Source organism: Elephantulus edwardii, unplaced genomic scaffold, assembly GCF_000299155.1.
Source record: "Elephantulus edwardii isolate Elephantulus edwardi_28Jun2011 unplaced genomic scaffold, EleEdw1.0 scaffold00062, whole genome shotgun sequence".
Classification (NCBI taxonomy): Eukaryota; Metazoa; Chordata; class Mammalia; order Macroscelidea; family Macroscelididae; genus Elephantulus; species Elephantulus edwardii.
In genome coordinates, this window is record NW_006399812.1 from 5,807,075 (window position 1) to 5,829,646 (window position 22,572).

General features: G+C 39.8%; 1 protein-coding gene across 1 annotated transcript in view; it reads right to left on the reverse strand.

Annotated features, from left to right (window-relative positions):
* MYCBP2 (MYC binding protein 2, E3 ubiquitin protein ligase) overlaps positions 1 to 19,880 on the reverse strand; it is a 377,715-nt gene extending 357,835 nt beyond the window's left edge. The window contains exon 1 of the mRNA XM_006887864.1: positions 19,585 to 19,880. Coding sequence (XP_006887926.1) covers positions 19,585 to 19,880 — 296 coding nt within the window. The remainder of the gene's footprint in view (positions 1 to 19,584) is intronic.
* Between the last annotated feature and the right edge of the window lie 2,692 nt (positions 19,881 to 22,572).

Below are 22,572 nucleotides of genomic sequence, written 5' to 3' on the forward strand. Positions count from 1 at the left end.
ACATGATGCCCCTTTCCAAGGAATAACCTCTCTAACAACATGTCCAACATATGTGAACATTCTGGTTGCACTTTCTAAAGGCCATAATTGCTTGCTCTTCTGGCAGTGTGCAGGATATTCAGCACTCTTCTCCAACACCACAACTCAAGTGCATCTATTCTTCTCCTGTCATATTTATTAACTGTCCGGCTCTCAGATGCATAGCAGGTGACTGGAAAAACTATGGCTTGAATCTAGTGTACCTCAGTCTTTAAAACATCATTACTCTTTAGGATTTTGGCGAGATCCCTGACAGCAGACTTTCCCAATGTTATACATCTCTCAATCTCCTGACGGCTGGTGCCACAGGTGTTGACTATGGATGCAAGAAAGATGAAATCGTTGACAATTTCAATCTTTTCTCCATCTGTCATAATGTTGTCTACTGGCCCAGTGGTGAGCATTTTTGTTTTCTTGATGTTGAGATGTAATCCACATTGAAGGCTGCAGTCCTTGATCTTCTGCAGCAAGTGTTTCAGGTCCTCCTCAATTTCAGCAAGCAAGGATATCTGCCTAACAGACAGACTGTTGATGAGCCTTCCTTCAATCCTGATGCCACACTTTTCTTCATGAAGTCCAGCTTCTCAAATGATTTGCTCAACAAACAGACTGATTAGGTTTGGAGAGAGGCTAGAATTCTGACACATATCATACCTGATTGTAAACCATTAAATGTTCCCCTGCTCTTTTCGGACAACAGTTTCTTGGTCTATATACAGAGTTTATATAAACATAGTTAAGTGTTCTGTAATTCCCATTGCTCGTGTCAAGGTTAGTTTTTGTTATGTTCCACAAAGTCAAATGTCTATGCATTTAGTAAATAAAGCAAATATTCTTCTGATATTCTCTGCTTTCAACATCAGCAATAATATTTCTAGTGCCATAGCCTCTTCTGAAATCAGCTTGAACTCCTGGAAGTTCTCCGTCAACGTACTGTTATAATAATTTTTGGATGATCTTCAATAATATTTTGCTTGCATGTGATATCAATGACAGTGCTGCATAATTTCCATATTCTGCTGGATCACTTTTCTTGGGAGATAAGTCTTACAATCAGTTGGACAAGTAGCTGTCTTTCAAATTTCCTGGTAAAGACTGGTGAGCACATGCAGGGGTAGCTCCACTGTTTAGAATATGTCAATTGGTATCCCATAGATCATGGATCCTTATAATTTGCCAATGCCTTGAATGCAGCTTGAACTTCTTTCTTAGCTGCTTTACTTGTACTAGCCAAAACCCAGAAAAACTTAAATGTCTATCTCAAGTGTCCAACAAGAAGTATCATGAATATAAAGAATTTCTACAACGCATCACACGTAATCATTTTTCAAAATGTGCATATACCTAAAAACACTTTAAAATGTACAAGCAATGAATAATGATACTTTAAAATATGCTGTTGTATGTTGTTAAATATTACTGAGTTAAAACAACTATGAGATATCATCTCACCCCAGTCAGAATAGCAAAATTTAAAAGAACAGCAAGCAACAAATGCTGGCAAGGTTGTGGAGAAACTGGAACCCTTATTCACTGTTGGTGGAAGTGTAAAATGGTGCAACCACTGTGGAAGGCGGTATGGTGCTTTCTCAAAAAGCTGCAAATAGAGATACCATTTGACCCAGCAATTCCACTACTGGGAATATACCCCAACGAGACCATAACTGATATCCAAGCAGATATATGCACACCCATGTTTATTGCGGCTTTGTTCACAATAGCATGGAATTGGAAACAACCTAAGTGCCCATCAACAAACAAATGGATAGAGAAGCTGTGGTATATTCACACAATGGAATACTACGCTGCATTGAAAAACAAGGAACTCATGCAATATTATTCAAAATTGGTGACTCTGGAGGACATTATGCTGAGTGAACTATCTCAGTCACAAAAGGACAAATACTGCATGGTGCCACTGTTGCAAAACAGGACTGACCTTGGGGTTGGGGAGAGACTGAGAAAAATGGGTTCAATAATGCATTGAAACAGATGAGGGAGAAAACTGTTTAAAAGGGATATGCGATTAGGTGTTTTTGTCATGACGGGAGTGGACCTGGGGGATGGTCTGTAAAACAATGAAAGAATTTTTTTTTTACTTTTCCAAGAGGGTAGTGTAGCGGGGGGGAGGGTTTGAGAGGGGAGAAAAGTGCAACAAATGAATGAATCGAAATCCAAAATCTCTGTAAATTTTTACTGAAATTAATAATAAATTTAAATAAACAAAAAAAGAAAAATATGTATGAATGCATAAAACACGACTATTTAGTTCTTTCTTTTAAAAAAATTATACTTACTTATAAAGTTTGTATACATTGTTAAAAAAAATCACTGAGTTGTGAACAACTCACAGCAACACTATGAATAACAGATCTGAGTCTTATCCTAGCCTGCATCATGCTCACATCATATCTGATGTGCTCGAGTCCACTGTTTCAGTCACTGTGTTATTCCATCTTGTTGGGTTTGGCCTCTTTCTCTGACCGTTCAACTTTCCAAGCATGATATATTTTCCCAAAATCTGGTCCCTCCTGACAACATGTCCAAAATATGTGAAGCCAAGTTTCACCATCCTTGGACATTTATTTGTTCTCTTAGCAGTCCATGGCATATTCTGAACTGTTCTCTAACACCACAACTCAAAGGCATCTATTCTTCTTCTGTAATCCTTATTAACTGGATGCACAGAAAGTAAATTAAAAGAATACAGCTTAGATTAGGTACACCATAGTCTTTAAATTAATGTCCTTGCTGTTTAGACCTTTTGAGAAATCCCTGACAACAGATTTTTTCCAGTGTGACACTTCTTTTTATTTCTTGACTGCTCTTATCCTAAAAATATCGTTGACATTCTTCAGTAAGTGCTTCAAGTCCTCTTCACTTTCAGCACAAGGCTGTGTCAACTGCATAACGTAAGTTTTTGTTCAGCCTTTCTCCATTCCTGATGCCGCACTGTTCTTTGTAAAGTCCAGCTTTTCAAATGATTTGTAGCATACAGATTGAATAGTTATGTGTGAAAAGTCGATAGAGAAGCTGAATATCGGCAATTAAAACAAGGCTAGGGGCTGACTGCTGAACGACAATCATCAATTATTCACTGGCAAGTTCAAACTAAAGTTAAAGAAAATGAAAACAAATCCAAAAGAACAAAAATATAGCCTTGATTTATCCCACCTGAATTTAAAAACAATCACAGGAGTAGATTTGATGCACTGAACACTAATGATGAAAGATCAAATGAGATGTAGGATAACATCAAGGCTATCATCAGAGGAAGACTAATCAACAACCTGCATTACACATAAGCAAGGCACAACCTTGCATGCCGAGCAAGGAGGACTTAAAAGGTCTGCTGCCGAAAATCAAAGACTACAGCCTTCAATATGGATTATATCACAACATCAAGAAAACAAAACTCCTCACCACTAAACCAGTAGACAACAATAAAACAGATGAAGAAAGGACTGAGATTGTTAATGCTTTCATTTTACTTGGAACCATAATCAACACCCCTGGCACCAACAGTCAAGAAATCAAAAGTAGTGTTGTTGTTCTTACGTGCCGTTGAGTCATTTGCGACTCATAGCAACCCTATGTACAACAGCCCTAAACCCTGCTCTATCTTGTGCCAACCGCACTGCCTCTGACATACCCATCCTGATTACCCCAGTCACTGAATCAATCCATCTCATAGAGGGTATTCCCCTCTTGCGCCGTCCCTCCACCCTTCCAAGCATGATGTCCCTCTCCAAGGACCTGTCCCTCTTTGCAACATGCCCAAAGTATGTCAGACGAAGCCCCAGAATCCTTACCTCCAATGAGTTGCTTGGTTTAATCCTCTCCAGGACGAATCTGTGCTGACAAAGACATCTTCAAAATGCTAAAGAGCAATGAAATCCGTTTAAAGATTAAAGTGTACCTGATCCAACTCATGGTTTTTTTCACTTACTTGCTATACACTTGAAAGCTGGAAAACAGATAAGGATGCCAGAAGAGAATTATCAATGCCTTTGAGTCGTGGTGTTGGAGAAAAGGAATATCCCATGGACTGCCAAAAGAATTATTAACATTTATGTCTTAGAGAAAGTACAACCAGGGTGCCTCTTGGCAGCAAAGATGGTGAAGCTTCAGTGGATATACCATTGACATGTTGTTACGAGGGGCTGGCCTTTGAGAAAAGACATCATGTTTGGAAAGGTGAAGGGTCAGTGTAAGAGAGGAAAATCCTCTACAAGATAGACTGACTCACTGACTGTAACAATGGATTCAAGGAAATCAGAGAGATTATGAGGAGAGCACATATAGAGGAGGGCTCAGATCTGTTGTTCATTGGGTCACTGGTCACAGCCCACATACCATCACCTATGAAGAAAGCAAAAGGTCATTACAAAGACAGAAGAGAAAGAAATGAGCAAAATAGATCTGAGAAAAGACTGAAAATCACACTAAAACAGAGAGCCAAAATAAAGGGAAGACATACTGAAGTAAAAGAGATGAAGGGAAGATTTCAAAAGGCACCTGGAGAAGATAAAGTATAACAAAATGTGCAAAGAACTGGAGCTAGAAAATCCAAAGAATATGTGCAGCATTTCTCAAACTGAAAGGACTGAAAACAAATTTAAACCTAGATTTGCAGTACTGAAGTATTCTATGAGGCAAAACCATGAAAGACCTAAAAAGCATGAGAAGAGCCTACTGTATCAAAAAGCATTGGTCCACAATAAGACATTTCAATAAGTAGCATACGATCAAGAATCCAACAGCCACAAATACAATATATGGAGAGGATAAAATTTATGAATGGGACTTTCTAAAGATGAAATCCCTTTGCACATCAAAAATAGTTTCCAACAGAGTAAAAAGAAAATCTAAAGACTGGGAGAAACATTTGGTTATTAATACTGTCTTAAGCAAGGGTCTCATATCAAAGTTTAAAAAATCCTACAGGGCTTCCACAAGAAAAAGATTGACAGCACAATTACAAAGTAGGCAAAAGACATGGAAAGACTTTTCACAGAGGGAGATACTGGATGCCCAATAGGCACAGAAAGAAATAATCAAAATCACTGGCAATAAGAAAGATATAAATCAAAACCACATTGACATACCATCCCACTCCAGAAGCAGTGGTAAATATTAACATGACAACAAATAATAAATGTTGGAGAGGATGTGGAGAGATAGGAACTCTTTTTTTTTTCTTCTTGAGATAGGAACTCTTACATACTGTTGGTGGGACTGTAAAATGGTACAACCATTCTGAAAGGCAGTTTGGTGTTTCCTCAGAAAGCTGAACATAGAAATTTTATATGATCCAGCTATTTCACTGCTTGGAATATACCCTGAAAAAACGAGAACTGAGGCACAGAGACTTGTACACTAGTGTTCATAGTAGCATTATTCACAATCACAAGAACATGGAAATAGCTCAAATATCCAACCACATCCACATGATGGAATATTACGCAGGACATAGGAGCAATGATTTTGTAAATCACTACCTAACTAGGGAGGGACTGGAAAGCAGTGCGCTAAGTGAACTCAGTCCTATAAGGACAAATACTGTATAAGACCATTACTGTAGAACATGTATGAGAGTATCCAAGGAGGGAGGGTGGGAGCAAAGGGGTGAGGATGGGGGGAAGAGGGTGGAGGATGGCAATGGGGGAGGAGTTATAATCATAGGGTCACACAATTTGTTTTAAGTGCTGCACACTTTGCTGAATTTAACGAATTAACATTGAAAAGAATGAGAACCCCATATTAATTGTGCATGTGAAACCTGTTCCTAGGCCAAGAAGCAGTTGTCTGAACAGAACAGGGTTCTGTTCTTCATGGTTTAAAATTAGGAAAGGTGTGAATCAGGGGTGTATCCTTTCTCCTCATCTATTTAATATGTATGCTGAGCAAATCATTAAAGATATTTCAAGTATGTAGGTACAACATCTACATTAAATGAACTTATTCTCTCTATAGTCATCAGGGAAATTCAAAGTAAAAGGATTTCAAATATGAGGGCTATGGTGGCTGGTGGCTTACACCGTGGAGAGTTGTAAGGCTAATACACAGACTGGGTATTTTTAGAAGTTCAAACCCTCCAGCAGCTTGACAAGATGGTGGTCACCACTTACTGTGACTGCAGCCTTAGAAGCCCACCAGAGGGTCCCTATGAAACAGAATCAACTCCACAGCAGTAAGTTTTAGCATTTATCAGATATTAAAAAGGATATGAAGTATTGGAAGACTCAAACTAAATTAGTAGAGATAGTAGTAGGACTACTTGGAAAAACTGTTTGGTAGTAATTAATGAAACTAAATATCTCATATTTTCACACAGATAATATGTGCTTTTTATACTTGTTTACCTACTGCTCCTTCCCTCTGGGAGGTATTTTTGTAAATGTAGTATGTTAATATTTTTATACAAACATGGAGAAAATGGTGTAGCAGTGTTAGCAAAAATATCTCCTGGGGAAGGGGATGGATATGGGAGCAACTGGCAAACAAATATAAAAGGAGCTCATTATTTGTACAAAAGCATACTGTTGCTAATGGTGACCCTATGAACAAAAGGCCTGAAGCCTTTCTATAACTATCAATATTTATCAAAGTTCATAGTGTTTCCAGAGGTATACCAACAAAAATGTACTTGAATTTAAACCAAAAGACATTTAGCAGTCTTATTCACAACAGCTAAAAGGTAGAGAGCTCTGGCGGCCTAGTGAGTAAAGAGCTGCACTACCAACCCAAAGGCATGCGGTTCAAATCCATCAGCTGCTCTGTACAAAAAAGATGGGGCATCTCCTTCAGTGCGATTTACAGCCTGTGAAAACCCACTAAGGGGTCAGCTATGAAAGGGTTAGCTATGAGTCAGTTTCAACTCATGGCACAAAACAACAAAAGCTAGTGGACTAGTAATAACAGAATGCTACACTTTGTTGTTGTTTTGTAGCATCAAGTCAAAATTGACTCATAGCTGACAATAGGATTTCAGAGGCAATAAATCGCACATTGAGTAGCTTGCCCATCTTTCCTGCAGAGCAGCTGGTGGATTTGAACCATGTGTCTCTGGATTGGTACTATAAGTCTTTACTACCAAACCACCACAATGCTATACACCAATGAAAAGAGTAAATCACAGGGGCACTTAATATAGATGAAATCTCAGAGAAACAGTATTGTGCAAAATGAAGTCAGACATAAGTTCAACAGGGCAGCAAACAACAGATACTGGTAAGGTTGTGGAAAGACTGAAACTCTCATTCATTGCTGGTGGGAATGTAAAATGGTACAACCACTACGGAAGGCAGAACAGCGCTTTCTCAGAACGTTGGGAATAGAAGTACCATCTGACTCAGCAATTCCATGACCTAAAGAAACCAAAGCCGCAATTAAAACAGATGTATACACACTTACGTTTATTGTTGATTATTCACAACAGCAAAGAGACGGAACAAACAAATCAACGAATGAATGGCCAAGAAAACTCTGGTACATTCACCCAATGGAATATTATGCACCGTTGAAAAACTGTGACCTCATAACACATTACACAACATGGATGAGCCTGGAAGATATTTTGCTGAGTGAAAGAGTGGAGAGTTGTAAGGCTAATACAGAAACTGGGTATTTTTAGAAGTTCAAGCCCACCAGCAGCTTGACAAGATGGTGGTCACCACTTACTGTGACTGAAGACTTAGAAGCCCACCAGAGGGTCCCTATGAAACAGAATCAACTCAACAGCAGTCACAAAAGGACAAATACTGCATAACACTACTATTACAAAACAGAACTGACATCAGGGCTTGGAGGAGAATAGGAAAAGAGTAGATAGATAATGAACATTGTATTGGAACAGATGAGGGGAAGAACTGTCTGAAAGTAATATATGTTTAGGCATGATAAGTATGACTAAAATCTGGAACAAGAGGTACATTCCAAAGTGGCCTCAGGAAGGGAAAATGGAGGGGTAGGGAGGAAATGTGTAACAATGAAATCTCAACCTTTCTGTAAACCGTCATTAAAATCACAAAAAAATATTTCTTAAATAATTAAAACAAAAAAGCAGGAAGATGCATTCTTTATTTGTATCAAATTTATTTGTTGTTTTTGACTGCCTTCGAGTAGAGCACGACTCATAGCAACCCTATGATCAAAAGGCCTGAAGCTCCTCTACAACTATCGACATTTATCAAAGTTCATAGAGTTTCTGGATGCAAGTTGTTTAGGAAGTGAATTCTTTTGACACCTAGGAACAGCTGGAATATCTAAAAGTCTTTTTTATTTTAGTCATGACTATGAGTCACAGTCAACTTAATGGTACATAAAAACAAAAACAGATGTTGTTATGTATCCTACATTACACAGAACTGAACTCTATGAAGAGGAGTCTGACATCAAGATTGGAGGGAAACTCATCAATAACCTGCGTTATGCATATAACATAACCTTGCTGAAAGAGAGGAGGATTTGAAGCACTTGTTGCAGAGCCGTAATTAAAACAGATGTATGTACACTTATGTTTATTGCTGCATTATTCACAAAGCAAATCAACAAATGAATGGCCAAGAAAACTATGGTACATTCACACAACAGAATATTACGCACCACTGAAAAACTATAAACTCATAACACATTACACAACATGGATGAGCCTGGAAGACATTTTGCTGAGTGAAGTATCTCAGTCACAAAACGACAAATACTGTGTAACATTGCTATTACTATTATTAAGAAATGCTACCTTCAGTGTGGATTGCATCTCAATACCAAGAAAACAAAGATTCTTACCACTGGACTGATAGGCAAGATTATAATAGATGGAGAGGAAATTGAAACTGTCAACAGCTTCATCTTGGTTGGATCCACAACTATCACTGTTGGTACCAGCAGTCAGGAAATGAGACACATTGCACTGACAAAATCTGCAGTTAGAGAGCTCTCAAATTACTGAGGAGTAATGATGTCAGTTTGAGGACTAAGGTGCATCTGATTCAGACCATAGTCTTTCCAATTATTTGCTAAGCATTTGAGAGCCAGACAATGAATAAGGATGACAGAAAAAGAATTGCCATCATTGAGCTGTGGTTCTGGAGAAGAGCACTGAACTCTCATGGATGGTCAAGAGAACAAAGAGATATGTCTTGGGCAGGGTGCAGCCAGGGTGCTCTTTGGAGGCAAGAATGATAAGGCTTTGCCTCACATACTTTGGCATGTTGCTAGGAGGGGCTATTCCTTGGAGGACGCAATGCTGGGAAGGACGGAGGGTTGGTGAAGGAGTGGACCCTCAACTAGGTAGACTGACATGGTGACTACTGCAATGGGCTCTTGTGTGTCAAGAAGTTTAAGGATGGCACAGGATAGAAAGAATATGGTTCATATCTTTTGTTCACAGCGTCACTATAAGTCATATTTGACTCAATGGCACATAACAACACAGGACTTATTAGGTGTCATCAAGCTGATTCCAACTAGAATTACACAGATAAAGATGTCAATAGTGTCAAAATAGAGAAATCCTGCCTAAGTTAGAGCTACCTTTCTAACTTTATACCAGACACTGAAATACCTGCAAAAGTAGTTCACTCTAATGTAAATATGAACAGCATTTAAAAAGTAATAAGGTTGTTCAATTCAAAAGCTTTTATAAGCTTCAGTAATCAAGATAATGTTAGAGAAAGGATAGAGAAGAGCATTCAGAGTGCAAAAGTCTTCCATTTCTGGTTAATTCATTTTCAATGAAGATGAGGACAATGCCATTTTAAACTATAGTCAGGCAACTGACTAATCACATACCCTCAAAAATGAACTCACACATGGAAAGACTTTTCACAAAGGAAGACATTCATATGCCAAGAGACAAATGAAGAAATACTCAAAATCAATGGCAATGAGAAAGATGGGAATCAAAACCACAATAAGATACCATCTCATCCCAGTGACACCACAGTGTCAATAACAATGTTTAACAGGACAGTGAGCAATAGACATTGGAAAGGATGTGAAGAGAGAACAATAAACGCTGGAAAGGATGTGGAGAGAGAACTCCCATGCACTGCTGGTGGGACTGTAGAATGGTACAGCCACTCTGGAAGGCAATTTGGCATTTTCTTAAAGCTGAACCGTTACCTCCTGTACAGCATTTTTAAAGCAAGCCAGTCAGCAATTAAGGCAGCCTAAAAACCTCCTTTTAAAGACTATACCTCAGATCACAATTGGAACTTATTTTCTTTGATGGGGATCCCCCAGGAAGCAGACTCTAAAATTATTTGTATGCCAGACACTTATTCAGAACTACCAAAATGATGGGATAGCAACTCACATAAAGGTCCTCATCACAGGACCAACAGTCAACATCATGAAAGATGGAGAAGGGCTTGAAGCTGCCAATAAGTTCATCTTGCTTAGATCAATCATCAACACCTTTCTTACCAGTAGTCAGGAAATTAGGTGAAGTACTGCATTAGACAAATCCACTATTAGGGACCTCTCCAAAATATTTTAAAGTAATGATAACCGTTTGAAGACTAAGATGTGCCTGATGTGTCTTCTCAATTATCTGCTATGTATCAAAGAGCTGGACAATGAATAAGGATGACAGAAGAATTACTATTGATGCCTCCGAGTTGCTGTGCTGTAGAAGAGTACTGAATACCCCATGGACTGCCAAAAGAACAGTTATGTCTTAGAAAAAGAGCATCCAGAATGCTCCTTGGGAGCAAAGATGGCAAAGCTTTGTCTCTCACACTTTGCTAAAGCTATTCCCTGAAAAGAGATATCATGCTTGCAAGATGGTCAGTGAAGGAGAGGAAGACCTCCAAAGACATGGACTGACACAGTATTTTCAGCTCTATTGTGCCAGATGATAAGGGTGGCATAGGATAGAGCAAGGTTCAAGTCTGTTGTTCATAGGGTCACTGTGACTTGTACTCAATTCAATGGCATTTAACAAGTCATCGTCAACTTGATTGCACGTAACAACAACAATTATGCTTCTTGTCAGCAACTGTGGAGGAATAAAAGAAATAGTAATGAGCAAAGGAGGCTGAATTAGTCCTAGGAAGGTCTCAGCCAAATTCAGGGAGAATTTGAGAGTTGAGATGCACCTTCACATCTGTCCTGTCTTACAGCAAAAGGCACAGGCACAGACTCAAAAGGAACAGACATCAGCAGCAGGCTACTCATAGAGGGGAGGCATGGCTTTGAGGGAGCACAGCTCTGCTGTTCTGAAGACAATTTCTGGAGAGGCAACCAGCACCTAGAAAAATATGTTGCCTGAATGGAGGGCATTAGTAGCTCAGGTGTAATGAATTCTTAGAACGTTGTACTGCTAACCAAATGGGCATGAGATCCAGAAGTTTGACTACACTAGTGATTCTGTAGGAGAAAGATGGACAGCTTCCTTCTTTGAAGACTTGTTGTCTCAGAATTCTGATGGATGATCCACACTAGCTGGAACTGAGTTGATGGCAGTGAGTTTGAGTTGAGCATCCACTACACCACCAGAAAACTAATTTAACTAAATAAGAGGAGGAATCAAGGACTTACCCTGCTTTACATGTTGTGATGCTAATTGAAAGGTCAGGGGTTTAAATGAGGGATGGAAAGTCTCATGTTATAAAGATTTTTACAACCTTGGAAACCTAATGGAGGGGTGCTAGGAGTCAGCATCCCCTCACCGGCAACAGGTTTGAGTTTCTGAGGAAGGTACCACTCACTAAAGGAGTCCGTGCATCTAAGGGTTAAGTATGTGGTTGCCAAATCAAAGGTTGGCACTGGAGCCCACCACTGTCTCTGCAGGTGAAAAGTCTTTGTAATCTGCTCACACAGAGATTGCAGCCTAGGAAACTCTACGTAGCAGTGCTACTCTGACCTATAGGATCACGGAGCCAGGAAACATTCAATGGTAACCTAACAACAGGAACAATTCATTGTTACATGAGGGAAACTCTCTGCAGAACAATAGTCAATCAATACATGTTGAATACTGGCTAATAAAAATATACAGGGAATAATAAATTTTAAGAACCATCATATCAAAACTCTTAAAGAAATTACTAACTCAGATAAGGATACTAAACCAGTATCAAAGATATTAAAACCATTAGGTCAAAGGTATGTTCAGTGTGCCAAAGTTATTATCCCATGATCACTTTCATATTGCAAAATAGAAAAATTATACATTTTTAAAGGAGAGCTCTGTGGGCACCATCATAACCAAAAAATCAACATCAGCATCATTAAGCAGTGAGATAACATAACAATCTCCTACCTGGATTCAATATTAAGTACTGGGAAAAGTTTTCAATTAGCAATAATCACAAACTGGATAGACCTCACTGGCTACGATGCTGCCACTGCGCAAACGGCACATGCGAGAGTCAGTACTCAGCATTCTCTATAAATTATTCTTCTAAAATACGTTTAACCAAAATCTAATCAAGATGTAAAACCTAACTACCATTTACAAGAAACAAGAGAGGACAAAAGTTAGAAAGATGAATACTCTCTAGGGCCCAGCCCTTGGGCAAAATTATAGCGAAGAATACTGTCTAGATGTAAATGACATTCTAGAAAATGTACAGTATTAGTGACAGAAAACTGATCAAGACGGTTAAGGGTGAGGAGCAGAAGAAACTTTCTGGAATTGTGAAATACCACTGCCATGTTGGTTTTCACATTCATTCTTCAAAATAAGCACTCAAAAAGGATTCGTTTTAGTATATATAAATTAAACCTCTGTGAACTTGTCCCCTCTAAAAAAGTGAATGTTTAACCTGTTTCTGAGAAAAAATGTGAAATGATTCTGTTTGCTCTTTTAAACAGATAATATTACAAATTCAAAAGCAAACTTATTTTCTTGATTAGGAGACCAATTCATTGAACATTGCTATTATCAATAAGTACGAAATCGGGTTTTGGCTTAACATATGTTTTATAGTTTATAGTATTCCACAGACATAACAGCTGTAAGTAAAAAATAACAAGTTATCCAAATATACGTATATATGTATATGAATATACACTTATGCTAAATAGCTTCAATCTCATAGTATTTCCTAAACTATTCTTGGAATAATGTCTCTTCATCATTCAGAAGTATCAGGGGTTCATAAATGACTCTGGAATAAAATCTACTCTCTTACTTTACCCTCCATTGTGGCTAGTCTCTCATTTCCAGAATGAACTGACACCTACACTAACAGAATTCTCAGCATTATCTAAATGTGAACTGAGTTTTTACACCTTGGCTCATGCTTTTGCTCTGATCCAAAATGTCATCTCCTTGTTATAATAAATAATGCTTTCTTAGTCATTACATTTAACACTTCCATAAGTATTTGTCTTTGTATCATTCATCCTCAACCATACAAACCTAAGTGTAGAAACTCTTACAAATCTTTGTAGGGTCAAAGTTAAGGCCAAGTAGTAATATCTGAACATTTGTTGGATTAACTTTTACAACCAAAACCTCAAACATCTAAGGAAAGTGCTCAAATACCCTTTCTAACATGAAAGAGATAAAGCAGCTGAAGGAAGTAAATGGGTTTAGTTTAGAGAAGGAAAGCAATCCTCCATCTCAACCACAATCTCCTCTACTGTTTCTGCAGCTTGTTCTTCCTCCACTTCATGACCCAGATACCCTGACTCCTCTTTATCTTCCAGTCCATCAGTGCTCTCCTGGCAGCACTTTCCTTTTTTACCATATTGGTCAATCACTGTCACCAAAATCTTCAATTAGTTTTTATTCTTTGACTTCTTGTCATAACTTCAACTCCAAATCACATGAAGTGGTAGTTTTCTCCACTTCTCTTTTGAGCAGAAAAAAAGATAAAATGTCATGCTGAATGGAATCTTAAATATGTACTTCTATTAACAATAACAAATTAACATTTAATAGGCACTTAGCATGTACAGACACCATATCCTTTCAGTAAGTATAATAAGCAAAAGATTATGTCAAATAAAAGCTAATTAATTAACTTGACCAAAAGGTAGAACTAGGATTTGAACTACAGCAGCCTGTCTTCAGAGTTTGAACATTTAACTACTCTGCTATGGTGCTTCCCAAAAATGCTTTTACTCAATCTTTTTCCAACCATTCCTCAATTAAATGTTTCAATCTTGATCACTTTTATTTCTAGAAAAACATAATCAGTCACTGAATAAATGGAATAATTTCTCACCTATTCAATAGTATCAACAAAACAATAAGAAACAAAACATGACCCTCGCCTTATCTTCTAGTTTCATTTGACGTCTCACTGTCAGTAACAACTTATACTGTCCACAGCAACCCTATAGGACAGGGCAAAACTGTCCACAGGATTTTCATGGCCAGAGTCTTTACTGAAGCTATCTGCCAAATTTTTTTATTTCCTCTGGGAGGACAGCAGGTTTGAACTGCTGACTTTTTCATCAACAGCAAATTCTTTAACCACTACACTACCTGGGCTCCTTTACCCTCAGCATAAAACGTTAACACTTAACTTGCCAGGGACTTGACATATATTTAGTTCATTTAATCTGAAAAAAAAATCTACTATTTTTAGCCTCATTCTACATATAGGAACACTAAAGAGCTCGTAGGATTGAGCAATGTACCCAAGGTCACCAAGCTAACAGCAGCAGAGCCAGGCCTGAAAACTAGTCTGACTTCAGAATCCAAGTTCTTAACCATGTCATTAGAGTGCCTGCCTCCAAAGTGACAGTCTCCATTAAGACTGAATTCTTCAATTTCTCTACCTTACATGTAAAACATAATCTGTAATAATTAAGTCATTCAACGTTAACTGAAAATGCATTTGATTTGTTTTTGTTTCTCGAATACAGAGCTGTTCATTCCTCAGGGCTTTATAAATTCCTAAAATATTCTTACTCTAAATCTGTTTCCTTACTATTGTTTCAACTTAAACTTTAAAGGTCAGCTTCTACTTTCCCTGACACCTCATCTAAAACAGTTCCACTGCAAATGGCTCTATCATAGGAAATTAGTTCTATTCCTTTCACATCTACTTAAGTCTACCTAAAATTGTCTCATCTGATTATGTATTTCACCCTACTAGTGTGATCTCTTGCTCACTATTACATCTACAACATCTAAAACAATGTTCTGATACATTAAAAAAACTTGCCACCAATTTAACTCTAACTTACTTCAACACAGAACTGTACTTCATAGAGTTTGGAATGGATTTTTTTTTTGAGGTATGTCACCAGATCTTTCTTCCTAAAAGCCTCTTCAGGAACTTGAACTAGCAACTAGTTCATTTTAACTAGTCTGCAAACCCAGGAACTTCTGGCAAATAGTTGGCACCTGAAATAGAGATCAGGTGATAGGGGCATAGTTTGTAGGGCTAGCACAGTTCACGAGCTAACACAGTCCATAGATCTAAGCACAGTACACAGGGCTAGCACAGTCCATAGACTGCTAACACAAAAACTGGCTGCTCCTCTCTTTACAGTTCAAAGCCACCAGCAGCTCTGAAGGAGAAGGTTGGTTAATCATCTTCCTTGTGATTTATAGCCTCCCAAAACTCACTGGAGGGTTAGCTATGAGTCTGTTCTAATCCAATGTAAATGAGTCAGAGTGTTAGTTAGCAAAATGAATGCCAAAAATTTTTAAACAATGAAATAACCAAAATTATTAACATGAAATGCTTACTGCAGAAGATGAAGGACTACAGTCTTTGGTATGGGTTACTCCTCAACATCAAGAAAACAAAAGTCCTCACTACAGTACAAACAGTCTACATTATGATACATGGAGAAAAGACTGAAGCATTCTATGATGTCACCTTGCTTGGATCAACAATTAACATTTTTGGTACTAGCAGTCAGGAGACGTATTGCTTTGGAGAAGTCAAAGAGCTGTCAAAGACCTCTCTAAAATGCCTAAGAGCAATGACATTCATTAGTTTGAAGACTAAGGTATGCCTGAATAAGGCCATGGTCTTCTCAATCACCTGCTAGGCATCAGAGCTGGACGATGCATAAAGATGGCAGAAGAAGAAAATTTGATGTCTTTGACTTGTGGTACTGGGGGAAAGTACTAAATATCCCATGGACTGCCAAAAGAACAAATAGTTATGTCTTGGATAGTACGCAGCCAGAGTGGTCCATGGAGACAAAGTTGGCAAAGATTCATCTTTCATACTTTGGCATGTAGCTAGGCAAAGCTACACTCCTTGGAGAGGGACATTATGCTTAGTCAATGAAGGGTCAGTGAATAAAAAGAAGATCCCCAATGAGATGTATTGATACAGTGACTTCTGCAGTGGGCTCTAGTGTGCCAGAGACTATGAGGAGGCACAGGATAGGGCAGAGTTCAGATCAGCTGTTCATTAAGGTCTCTACGAGTGACAGCACCTAACAACACCACCAACTCTCCACAGAGATCTCTGGTGGTCTGGTGGTAAGGAACTGCATGGTCAACCCAAAAGTATGCAGTTCAAATCTGTGAGACAAAGATGGGCACTCGCCTCCCATGCAATTTACTGCCTCTGAAAACCCACTGGAAGGTCAGTGAAGATTCAGTTCTGACTCCACAGTCCCTAACAGTAACTCTCCACACTTTCTCACCTTCTGTATTAAAGAAAGACTAGTCCTGCCTTCTTTCAATGATTAATCTCTTCCCACTTGTGGTCTTTAAATCTGTTCTTGAGATCTATTTAACCTCTTACCATCAAGTATTCCCTGTCTCTCACATCTTTAATCGCTCTCACTTCTTGTGCTGTTGAGTTGGAACTGATTCATAGCTAAGTTTATTGCAAATTTTCAGTCTATAGAAGGAGACTATCTTTCTCCTGTGGAGCAGCTGGGGGATCTGAACTGCCTGTCTCTGGGTTGATATTTGAGCTCCTTACCCACTAGGCAACCATCTGCACTCCTAAATGTCCTCTATCATCTTCTCATACTTAAATATTCTTAATCCCCCCAACACTTTCCATTCGTTCCTCACCACATCCTATGTTCACTTCCTAAAAAAAATTATCAGGAGCCTGGAAATTATTCTCTTTGCAATCTACTTTCTCAGGATTAGAGACAGATGTTACTATATCCCCATTCTACTCCTAATTTTCCTCTTGCTTTTTCAGCTTCCTCCACTTTCACCTTCCTCTCGGACTTCACACTTTGATCCCCTAGTCTTGCTTCATTCTGTCTTTGAAAGATCTCATCCTTTCCTCTAACTTCAACCTCCATACATGACTGTATCTATTCATTCAGAGACTAAATTCCAGCTTTCCTTTCTCTATCACCTTAATAAGAAATATGCCTGAATCGTTAGTAAAATTCTCAATAAAGTTATAGACTAAAATGCAGAAAAATAAAGTGAACTGTAATAAGCAATACTATTCTGGGAAAGTAATATGATTTAATATGAGGATTTCTGGAACCATTCAAACTAACTGCTTTTTCTTTTAACTAACAGCTGGAAGAAAAGCAGATCAAAAGCTAAAACCTCACAAATTTTATGTATACGATAACCAAAACCCAAACCTATCAGCATCTAGACAATTCTGACTTAAGTTACCGTTCATCGGGTTCACAAAGGACAATACCCTCTTGCTCCCACCATGAGGATAGTGGATTCAAACCACTGACCTCTTAGTTAGCAGCACAACATGTAACACTAGGCCACCAGGTCTCCTCATGTTTGATCTGCATTAATTTTATATCAAATCTTAATATAGCTCTAGATACATAAAAATCTTAATATATGAGTAGTAGAAAGTCAAAAGGTGCTTTAGTGGTATAATAGTTTAGGCTCTGCTTCTAACCAAAAAGCCATGGGGTTGAACCCACCAGTTGCTCCACGGGAGAAAGATGTGGCAGTCTGTTTTCATATAAAGATTTACAGTCTTAGAAATCCTATCAACAATTCTAATTTGTCCTACAGGGTCCCTATAATTTGAATCAACAAATTACTGTGTTAAGTCTGCGAAGAACACGTAAAATGAAATTCATTTTGAAAGATTTGTGCAGATGAATCAATAGCACCTGAATTTAGAGAACCACAGATCTAAATTTTACCTAACAATCCTTTGTGTTCTTTTCAAAGGTTTTGGCAGAAAATAAACCTCTGTTATTCTGGTCATCCATTTGGGTAATAAAAGGTACCTACATATATTTCTATACATACAATACAAATACTTATTCGTCTAATCCTATAGACAATTACAGAAGTGAGAAGATTGATTTATCCAGAGAAAAACATGAACAAAGCTCCAGCTTTACAACTCGGTCCAATGGATTAAACCATAGTAGATACTGATAAAACTACAAACACGCTACTTAGAGCCTCATTCCTTTCACAATGAGAGGAAGAGGGAAATCTGGTTACTGACTAATAAAATGTACATGCAATGAATATTTAACTCTTTAATTCATTTGACAAAATCCTACCATTTATACTGCCTGTATAAAACCAAGGAGCTATGGAGGAAAAAACGATAAAGCCAACTCCCATTTACCAGTCAAACCCAAGCTGGTAAAACAAGTCAGTCACCATCCTTCAGGGTATGTGGCATGTAAGGACATGGAAAGAAAATAACAGGAGAGTCCTCGGCAAAAAAGTACCCATCTTTTGAGAAAAAGAAAATGAAAGTGATTTAAGATCTTTCACATCAAGGAAACTAGACAGGCAGTCTAGAAAAGACCAGACTCAATGTTTTGGATTCTTGGCAGTTAAACATTGTATCAAGCTGTCATATTCTAAAGTTAGGGTTTGTGTGTTGTTTTTTTTTATTTGGCTTTCTCTTTTCCACTATAAAACCTATCCAAAGTCTTTAACAGGGAAACAAACAGAAGATGAAGAGAAAACGGCCTATGGGGTGTCAGAACACAGAACATCTCTAGAACACCAAAGGGTCCAGGGATCAAAGTATAGCTCCAAACAATCTCTTCATTAGACGCCTTTCTGTCCACGCAACTCTTCATCTGCATCTGTTACTCTTATACAATGAAACCTCTCGCTGATCTGAGTTTTGATTCAAGTAATTCATCCTATAAACGAAAGTATCCTTAACCTACACCATTGTTTCTTTAGAGGCAGATTTTTTTTTTTACTGGTGGAAAGAGGAGGATGGAATGTCATTGGGGCAGGAAGGTTAAGGTGTCAAAAGATACGTTCAAGTACCACTGCGGCAGAGACACTGGAAACACCACTTCCCTCTCTACTCTCACAAATTCTCTCCGCGTGTTAATTATCCTCTCACTCTGCACTCATCTTCTCCCCTTCCTCAACAACACACACAAACACACACGTGTCATCGCACCATCACTTTTCATCTAGCCTCACGAGCTGCGCTCCCACCCTCACTTAAACCCCCCTAGAGACACAGAGAAAGACATAGCTGAAACTGCAGCCACCGCACCCTCCTCCTATCTCTACTGCCTCTACTATCCAGCCTTAAGCAGTGATTGAAAAGACTGGTCAGCAGACACGCACATAAATAAATACGCACATACACACTTACACACGCGCGCGCACACACGAGCGCACACGCGGCATGTAGTGCAAGGAAGGGCACCCAGGAGACGTACCTGGAGGCCGGGTGTCCAGCGCTGCTCCCTCCCTGGTCCCTGTCACTGAGCGCAGCTGTGTAAATCCTCCGGTAGCGGTCGGCCAGGGCCCGGCCGGACAGCACCAGCTGGTAGTGACCCCGGGAGTCCGCAGTGGGCAGCCCCAGCCCCGCGGTGGCCACGGAGCCCTCGGGAACTGGCATGAAGAGCGCCCCCGGCGCCGGGGAGGAAGAGATGGTGACGGCTGGAAAGAATCCGTCCCCGCCGGGCCCCGAGGAGGCGGCGGCGGGGGAGGCAGTCGCTGCGCACATCATCATCCTCGCCGCCGCCGCCGCCTCGTCCCCGCGGACCGGGCAGGCAGACACGCGCGCGCACACACACAGCCCTTTTCCAACGACGACGACTCCGCCAGCGGCCTCTCCCTCCTGCAGCAGGGAGACTACAAAGACAGCGACCTTCTTCTTCTCCTCCTTCTCCTCCTCCTCCCCCACGCGCCAACCTCGCCGCTACTGGGGCCGCTCATCTAACCCCGCCACCCGGGGCGTGTGAGGAGGAGGCGGTGCCACCGCTGCCGCCTCCTTCACCGCTGCCAGCGCCCGGACTACCCGCAATGGGAAGCAGCTGTCTGCATTGAGCATGCGCCACTTCTCGCGCATGCTTAGTCGCTCAGGCTTTCCCCCCCTCCCTTCTCTTATTCCTGTTCCCCTCCCTCCCCCCCCAACTTCTGCTACCACTCCCTCGGCCTCTGCAGTTTGGATGTGAGGCAGTAGGGTACGAAGAGAATCCATTTCTCCGGGTTTTGATAGCAACCCGAGGGAGAGTAAGGAAAGTGTTGAGGAGCTGTCAGCTGCGGGCATTGATGGACTTCTCATGCCTGGGTTCCCTCCAGGTGGGAAAATTTAGGACCAGAAAGAAAAAGGGAATGCATCTATCGCTGGTCATTTCGTGATAAGCATTCCTGGTACTTTTCTCCAAAGTCTTATGCGGCCAACATGAAGATTTGCTATGAAGACTCTTGTTAACTCGGAATTCAAAGCCACCAGAATAAATTCCTTTGGTGACTGTATTTTTTGCATTTATTGTGATAATATTTCAAATATACTTTAAAACGTAAAGTGGCAATCTTGTCTTCTAAAGCCAGATTCATTGTTAAATTCCTGTTTTCTAAACTTTTTCAGAGGTAAATCACAAGTAACAATATGAAGTAGTCTTTTCTATTTCTCACTCATTCTAGGGATCCTCGCTTACTTTTTGACCAGACTCTCTGCCAACAAATCTATTCCGACTCAGAGTGTCCCTGCAGGACAGAGCAGAAACGCCATAGAGTCTCCAAAACTGTATCTTTACATAAGCAGTCTGCCACATCTTTCTTTCACGAAAGGTGGGCGGATTTGAAGCACTTATAGATTTGGACCACTAACCTTTTAGTTAGCAGCCCAATGCTTAATTCATGGCACCACCACAGGTCCTCTTAACTGTTAAGGTCACTTACTACCTTACCTTTTCCTGCCAAGGCTTACAGTATTAGGGATAGATCATTCCTGAATATGACCTGAAATTACAATTATGACTAAGACTATTTAATAGCTGAAGATGTCAGATATACAAAGACTTTATGTCATTGTGTGCTATATTTAAAAAAAAAAAATGTAATGTTCTGTGAATGCCTGTCTCCCGCTGTTCTACCAGGCTCTTCTTAAGGGGGGGAAAAAATGTTTAGAGATACATATGTAAATGCACATGATTTCTATGTTTTACTTCTTCAGACAAAAGAGTTTGTTTAAAATTAATACTCCTGACAAATCATTTCTAAGTATTATCATTCTAAGAAGCACATTCTTCATTTAGTTCATTGTTAGTGTGCATCCACTCATATTTTTTTTGCATCCACTCATTTAATGGTGACCTTAAAAATTGTTGTTGCTGTTATGTGCCGTTGAGTCGCCTGCGACTCATAGCGACCCTATGTACAACAGCCCTAAACTCTGCTCTGTCCTGTGCCAATCGCACTGTCTCTGACACTCCCATCCCAATTATCCCAGTCACTGAATCAATTCACCTCATAGAGGGCCTACCTCTCCTGCGCTGTCCCTACACTCTCCCAAGCATGATGTCCCTCTCCAAGGACATGTCTCTCCTCACAACATGTCCAAAGTATGTTAGATGGAGCCTCAGAATCCTTGCTTCCAAGGAGCCACCCAATTTAACCCTTTCCAGGACAAATTTGTTTGTTTTCCTAGCAGTCCATCGTACTCTCAATACTCTTTTCCAGCACCACAGCTCAAAGGGATCAATTCTCCTTCTATCCTCCTTGGTCATTGTCCAACTCTCTGATGCGTAACAAGTGATTGCAAAGACCATGGCCTGTATCAGACACACCTTGGTCTCCAAAGAGACACCATTGCTCTTCAGTACTTTGGAGAGGTCCCTAACAGCAGACTTTCCCATGGCAATGAGCCTTTTAATTTCCTGGCTGCCGGTGCCAAGACTGTTGACTGTGGAGCCAATCAAACTAAAGCTGTGTACAATATCAATCTCCTCACCATCCATCCTGATGCTGCCAATTGGTCCAGTGGTGAGAATCTTTGTCTTCTTGACATTGAGCCTCAATCCATGTTGTAGGCTGCAGTCCTTGACACTCTGCAGCAGGCGCTTCAGGTTCTCTTCAGTTTCAGCAAGCAGGGTTGTGTCATCCGCATAACGCAGATTGTTGATAAATCGTCCACCAGTCTTGACCCCACATTTCTTCTCATAGAGCCCAGCCTCCCGGATAATCTGTTCTGCATATAGGTTGAAAAGGTATGGAGATAGGATGCATCCCTGACGTATGCCCTTCTCAATTTTGAACCATACAGTGTTCCCTTGCTCTGTTCTGACGACCTTATAAATAGCAGAACAAAATGATACCTGGTCCTGTATAATTTGCATAATCACCGGCATGTTTCTGTTCCTTGTTGAGGCTGTTTTACCAATCTGTTTCCCTTGTCCTCACCAGCTCTCTACCAAAAG